The sequence below is a fragment of the Biomphalaria glabrata genome, chromosome 2, assembly GCF_947242115.1.
Source record: "Biomphalaria glabrata chromosome 2, xgBioGlab47.1, whole genome shotgun sequence".
NCBI classification, from domain to species: Eukaryota; Metazoa; Mollusca; class Gastropoda; family Planorbidae; genus Biomphalaria; species Biomphalaria glabrata.
The window spans coordinates 62,492,395-62,498,725 of NC_074712.1; the positions used below are offsets into that span (position 1 = coordinate 62,492,395).

General features: G+C 35.7%; 1 protein-coding gene across 7 annotated transcripts; it reads right to left on the bottom strand.

Annotated features, from left to right (window-relative positions):
• Window positions 1-1,694: 1,694 nt before the first annotated feature.
• On the bottom strand, window positions 1,695-6,312 carry LOC106061873 (protein KTI12 homolog). 7 transcript variants are annotated; one of them, XM_056021836.1, is made up of 4 exons: window positions 5,906-6,051; window positions 4,633-4,833; window positions 3,838-3,930; window positions 1,695-2,559 (listed from the first exon to the last, which is right to left on the bottom strand). In XM_056021836.1, the coding sequence occupies exon 4, from the start codon at window positions 2,533-2,535 to the stop codon at window positions 1,702-1,704; it is 834 nt and encodes a 277-aa protein (XP_055877811.1). In that variant the 5' UTR covers window positions 2,536-2,559; window positions 3,838-3,930; window positions 4,633-4,833; window positions 5,906-6,051; the 3' UTR covers window positions 1,695-1,701. The 7 variants fall into 7 exon arrangements, with proteins under 7 accessions (XP_055877811.1, XP_013075543.2, XP_013075542.2 ...); XM_013220089.2 differs by lacking the exons at window positions 4,633-4,833; window positions 5,906-6,051 and adding an exon at window positions 6,221-6,312; XM_013220088.2 differs by lacking the exon at window positions 4,633-4,833 and having other exon boundaries at window positions 5,906-6,028.
• Window positions 6,313-6,331: the final 19 nt, after the last annotated feature.

Sequence of the window (6,331 nt, forward strand, 5' to 3'; positions counted from 1 at the left end):
GTTCTGTTTTAGTTTCTATGTTAATAATTGTCATTTTTAAGTTCCACATAAGAGGGCTGTTAATGTAAGCTTAGCACACTAAATCCACCATTCCTTTCCAAAGAGAGGGGTGTTTATGTAAGCTGCTCTGTTCCACATGAGAGGGGTGTTTATGTAAGCTGCTCTGTTCCACATGAGAAGGCTGTTTATGTAAGCTGCTCTGTTCCACATGAGAAGGCTGTTTATGTAAGCTGCTCTGTTCCACATGAGAGGGGTGTTTATGTAAGCTGCTCTGTTCCACATGAGAAGGCTGCTTATGTAAGCTGCATTCAACCTCTTTAAATGCAAGTGAAACAGAAATAGAGATGACACCTAAATTGCTTGAATTTGTAAAACAATTTATCATTTCATATTTATATTTCAATTACAAATACCAAATTGTATGTTCCCCACTCATACTGCCTGTTAATAAAATGGTCAAAAATTTAAAGTGCTAGAGTGCATCATTTTTGATGTGTTTAAAATAGGCACCAGCTACTTTTGTTTTTAAAACTATGTACCAGTACGGTTACCGGTATATCAATGTCAATAATGGGTCAAGGTAGCAAGAAAAGTGTAAACATGAAATTACATAGGCTTCTTGAAGATTCAAGTACTGGCATTTACACATTATATGAAACATGTACTAGAAAAGGGAATAATTAGAATTGAAGTTAGAAGAACTTTCGGTTTGAAAGTTTAAAAATAGGAAAGACAAGATTATATTGAAGTCCATCAGTCAATAAGTTTCAAGCTTCATGCTAAGTCTAATTGAACTTATTATTGAAATGATTTTATATTGTGTGTTGATAGTGACTAAATGTGGCTCAACAGAGATGGCTGAGACGGATTTTGGGAGTCAGTTACACAGACCGGATCTCAAACAAGGAAATCCTTTGCCGAACTGGGAGTCGAACACTTAGTGAGGTTGTGACTGAGCGTCGCATGAGGTTTGCGGGACATGTTCTACGTCAAAATGAATTACGCACACCAAGAGTTGCGATAACATGGAAGCCAAAACGAGGAAAGCGCAAACAGGGACGTCCTCGTATTACCTGGCGACACACCTTCATGGAGGACCTCAGAACAGTGGACACCAGATGGGAAGAGGCTTCAGACATTGCCAGTGACAGATCATTATGGAGACAGCTTGCCGCTCAATGCGCCGAACGGCGCGGGAGGACCTAAGTCTAAGTCTAAGTAAGTTGATAGTGTGCATTCCGTCATTTCTTTTGTTGGGTGAATTAATTGTTTTTATTTTAATGGAATGTCTTAAACTTAGTATTTCTTAATTAAAAGAATTTGTTTTACTTGTGAATATAAAAATGGGGATTTAAATAGCCCTACCAGCTTTCTTACATTTGTAAATCACTATCTAACAAACGTCTATTTGATACTTGTAACCACAGGCTAACACTAAGATCTGTTGAAATTGTTTTTAAAATGACAGAGTGGAAGAATTTGTTAAAAAACAACAGAAAAGCTTAATCCATAACCTCCCATCTGTGTCATGTGACAAAATGTGTGTCACTGTTGAGTTTTTAACAAGTGAAGCATTTTGTTTAAAATTTCAGACTGGAAGACTGCACCAAGTAGTCTAATTATTTAGATAACGAATCTTGTAAAAAATAATTAAATTAAAAAAAAAACAAAGATAAAAAAATAAACAGTAATCAGAAATTTTTAGTTTTGTAATGATTTATTTAAATATTGTACAAACAAATTACTTAGCTTGCTAGTGTCTTCAACTGGATGCATTTTAGTGTATGAGATGAATTGGCGTCTATGGCGCTGCAGCTCTGCCATGGAGAACGGTCTGGTAAAAGTTATGTCTTCTCTCGAGTCCTTAATTTTAATTTTATCTCCAGGACAAAGAGACTTTTGTGCTGTTACCAGTGTTGTTATAATGTCTTGTGTTATTTGGTCCATTTCGTAGAGAAAGTTTGTCGAGGACAACGGCTGGGTTTGCGTTGACTGGTTGGGAATCAGGGCTTTTTGCTCGAACAAGGTAGTACAGATGGTCGCGATATCTAGCGAGCCATCTTTAATGACTGAGAACAAGGGCTTGTCCCATCTGTTGCCAGATGATGGGAACTCAAACCGCATAATGAGCTCGTCAATCACTTCCTCTGGATAGCGTTCACCCTCAGCTCTCAGAGAATTCCACAACTTTGAAGTTTCTGCATCTGTTATACAATATACGACACAGTGAGTTGTTCTGCTAGACTTAGATACACAGTACAGTTCGTAGCGAAATCCTTTAATATAGTTGAGCGAGTCCAGTATAACAATGTCTTCTTTTCCAAGTAACCTCTGAACAGAAGATTTGAGGTTTCCTCTCATTTCCCTTTCTTTATGAGAGTTTGTGTACATGTCTTTTTTGCTGACACATTCTTGTTCATCTGAGACAATGTGAACTTGTTTGGATGGATACTGAGCAGAGAGGTAATCATAGATTTCTCGACATCTGGTTGTCTTACCACTGGCAGGAAACCCACACATAACCACCAATGGCATATTTAACAATTTGCAATGCAAAACCTGGAAAGAAAGAAATCGACAACAGTAAAACATTCAATCGGCATTATTATGTAGCAGAAAATGCATGCCGCAGTTATGTAGAGAGCAAATTATTTAAATATGGCACAAATAATCACTTTTAAAATGTTATAATTATCATTTTTGGTTGTATTCTTCTTCTTCTAGCCAGCTTTATTGCTGCTGAGCTGTGAGCTCTTTTGCAGACAGTGCCAAGGAAAAAAAGTGTGCTGTTTTCTTCAGTTGTTCAGCACTGCCATACAGGGTGTTGGTTATGTTGGGCTGTAGTGGAAGTAGGGTCTGCCTAAGGTGGATTAGGGAGGGGCATTCAAAGAGGATATGGTTTACGGTTTCAAAGGGGTGGGCGCGGTGTCTGCAAAGGGGTTGTTGTGTGGAGTTTATTTTGCTCAGGTGGTAATTTAATAGTGGTGTGTGTCCTGTTCTTAGTTGGAAGATTGTAGATTGTTCTTTGCAGGGGAGGAAGTTAATACTGTCCAGTTTGTTAGGCGTAGTCATTTCTTTGTACATGGCTCTGCCTGTGTTTCCTGATGCCCATTGGTTGAGCCACTCCTCTTTGTTTTATGGTTGTATAGAAATTGGATAATATTTTTCTCTATTTACAGTTTACCTCAGTATTTCAAGGCTCATTTTTAACAACTTCTCTCTTAAAAAAAAGTTGATATATAAGAATATAGTATTTATTGCATAGATTCCAAGATTTTGCTGTATTCCTTCATACACATTTTCATACAAGTGTACTACATAATATACTGTTATATAGAAATTTGATACATATTGCATAAAAATGAACCAATGTATTAAGACTAAGACTAAGACTGCTTTATTGATCCTTACAGAAATTTGTGATTACAAGGACTCGTTTCTCATATAAAGACAACAGAAAAATACACATAAATACAACAGACAAATTAAAGAGTTCATTCAGCGACTACACACAGGTATCTTGGTGCATTTCATGTACCATGTATCTTCACTTGCAAATACCAGTTTGAAATTTCTAATATGATATTATCTAGGTGTTAGTCTTTAAAATTTTTCTAAGAATATTTGTGTGTATACAATTTTTTTTTAATGGTACATGTACAGTTTAGGAATTTTTTTTAAAGGATTTGTAAAGTTTTGTTAAACAGTGTGGGAAAAATTGATAAAGACTTAAGGCCCTATATTGCTCTTATCTCAAGTCTCAAAACTCGAATAGCATCTAATAGGCTTATTAAGGTCAGATCAAGACCAATTATTTTAGAAGTCCTAAACAATGACCTGCAACGTCACAACCTAAGGGCAGTTTAGACCAGCCAATAGGCTTCAATAGCTCGTTGCCAAGTCATACAAATCTAAATACAGCACTGCAATCTGCATGAAGGTAAAGAACACAAGATTATCATTAGGATAGAGTATCTATAGTATCATAGAGTAAGACATATTCAATAATGATATTCATTGGTTTTATTACATAATGATAAATTACATAGAATCAAATCTAGACTCAGAAAATACTCAGATGCACTAGACTCTAGACCAGCGGTTCTCAACCTTTTAAGCTCGGCAACCCCCACCCACACAGCAGTAGAAGAATAGACAAAATCCATTTTTTCTATGGTCTTTGGCAACCCCTAGCAAATCATCAATCGACCCCCAAGGGGGTTGAGAACCCCTGCTCTAGACTAAGTCACTCTAGACCTAGAATTAACTAGAGCTACTAGAATGCATCTAGAATTAGAATCCTAGATGATAGATCTAGAATTAGAAGAAAGGCCTAGACTAGATTAGATTTCTAGATCTAGATCTAGAATATATTGTTATAAACCTGGTGGTGACACAGATGGTCGTAGGTTGTGTGTGTTTTAGCCTACCCAAATCGCCACAGTCCAGAGCAGGATGAGCGGTCAACTGTGACCAGTGACAGTACATGCCAGTTCGACAAGGACCAGTGTCGTAAATATTACGCACGCAAGTCACTGCGAAAGTGATCAACTGGAGTGGTCAAGAAGGTTCGAGGCCAGTAGAGACACTATATAAGAGCGAGTGTGTCAGAATCAAGACACTTTACATTACCTCGCAATGTGACCAGTACGAAGCGAGAACCAGCACGGTGTGTGAAGTTCAGTGCGGAGCAGAGAATAGGTTTTTCTAAAGACAGTGTTAATGTTGTTGCCAATTGCGATGTATTTGAAATTAAACTGACTGATACTTTGGAGCCCTGAGTTGTGAGGTTCTTTAAGTTCGTTGTGTCGTGTGGTGCAGTTTGAAGAGAGCCTGGATAGTAGGAGAAGAGACGTAACAATATAAACAATTATATTATATTATATAATCATATAATGGGGTTATTCCAGATTTCTTCTGAGCCATGTGAGGGTTGTGTTCACATGCCATGCTTAGTTTCAGTTAGTTTATAGTGGGAATCTGAAGCGTTTTAAGTCAATATTTAGTGGTTATAATTTATTCATTAGCGCCAAACTATAATTTGTTAATAAAAGTAGAATCTAGAGATCCATTTTTTAATAACTAAAACCGATAGTTAAACCTTTGATAGAAGGTACCAAAGCATTGGCCTATATATATTCTGCCATTTAGGATCTAGATTTCTGTGATCTACAAGGACCACACTAACAGTTAAGTTCTTAGCATTCGGGTAACCAAATGCAACCCTAGAAAAAAAAGGAACACTTTCCATCCACCCCCTCCCTCTCTGGCCAAAAGTAAACAAGTTTGAACTTAGTAGAACACTAAAAGTTGGACAGAAGACCAGTCACCAGTGTGTATTAAATGGTCAGATAGCTCTATGCCTAGTCTAGTGTGTAGTTATGTGAACTAGTTGCTATAAAAGATGAAAAGACTGCCATGTGTTTTTCCTAGTGCGTTATAGGCTTGAGTTATATAGCAAACAAATAACATCTGATTGTCAAGGATAAATCTAAATCTACTCTTACACAGGCCAAATGTGTCTTACCCCGCCCTTTTTAAAGTAGGTCAGAAATCTGGAACAACCCCATTATAATAGATCAAGGAGTAGGTCTAGATTCTACTAACAAAATAGATTTACACTATGACTATGATCATGATGAGTATTATTATTAATTACTTAAATTACATTACAGTTGATTACAGTCTCAGACCACTCAGAGTGGAGTCAGAGTCAGAATCTGTAATTATTTTTACCACTTTTTTTTTACTAGAATCTATCTTATAATCATAATATTCATATGTCCTGATTAGACCTAGAATCTAGATTGTAGATCTAATCTATATTTATATAATTAAATAATTATAGTTAAGTTATTATAATTATAATATAATTAAATATAATGGAATTATGAATATGAATTACCTAAGTTACAACCAATCAATGTTAATAATATTAATACATGATTAATACAAATAATCAGTATCCTGAGTATCTAGATTCTAGATCTAGAGTCTATCTATATAAATCTAGAGTCTATCTATAGTATAGTCTATCTCTATACTCTATAGAGTATAGTTTAGTTATACTCAAGTTATTATAGATTATTGATCATTATTGTATAGTCTAGATCTAGACTAGTATTATTATAATTAGTATCTAGGACTAGAGTCTATATCTTACTCTTAGAATCTATACTTTTACTATAGATCTAGTTTAGTGAATATGTTAGTATCATACTCATAGACTAGTAATGACTAGATCTAGATAAATCTAGTAACTAGATCTATAATGATATAATGGTCTAGTCTATGTCTATGTAGAACTAGAATCTAGATCTACGTGTGTGGC

Bases quoted from the DNA above. Each gene is read 5' to 3' on its own strand.
- LOC106061873 (XM_013220093.2), bottom strand. From the start codon at position 2,535: ATGCCATTGGTGGTTATGTGTGGGTTTCCTGCCAGTGGTAAGACAACC.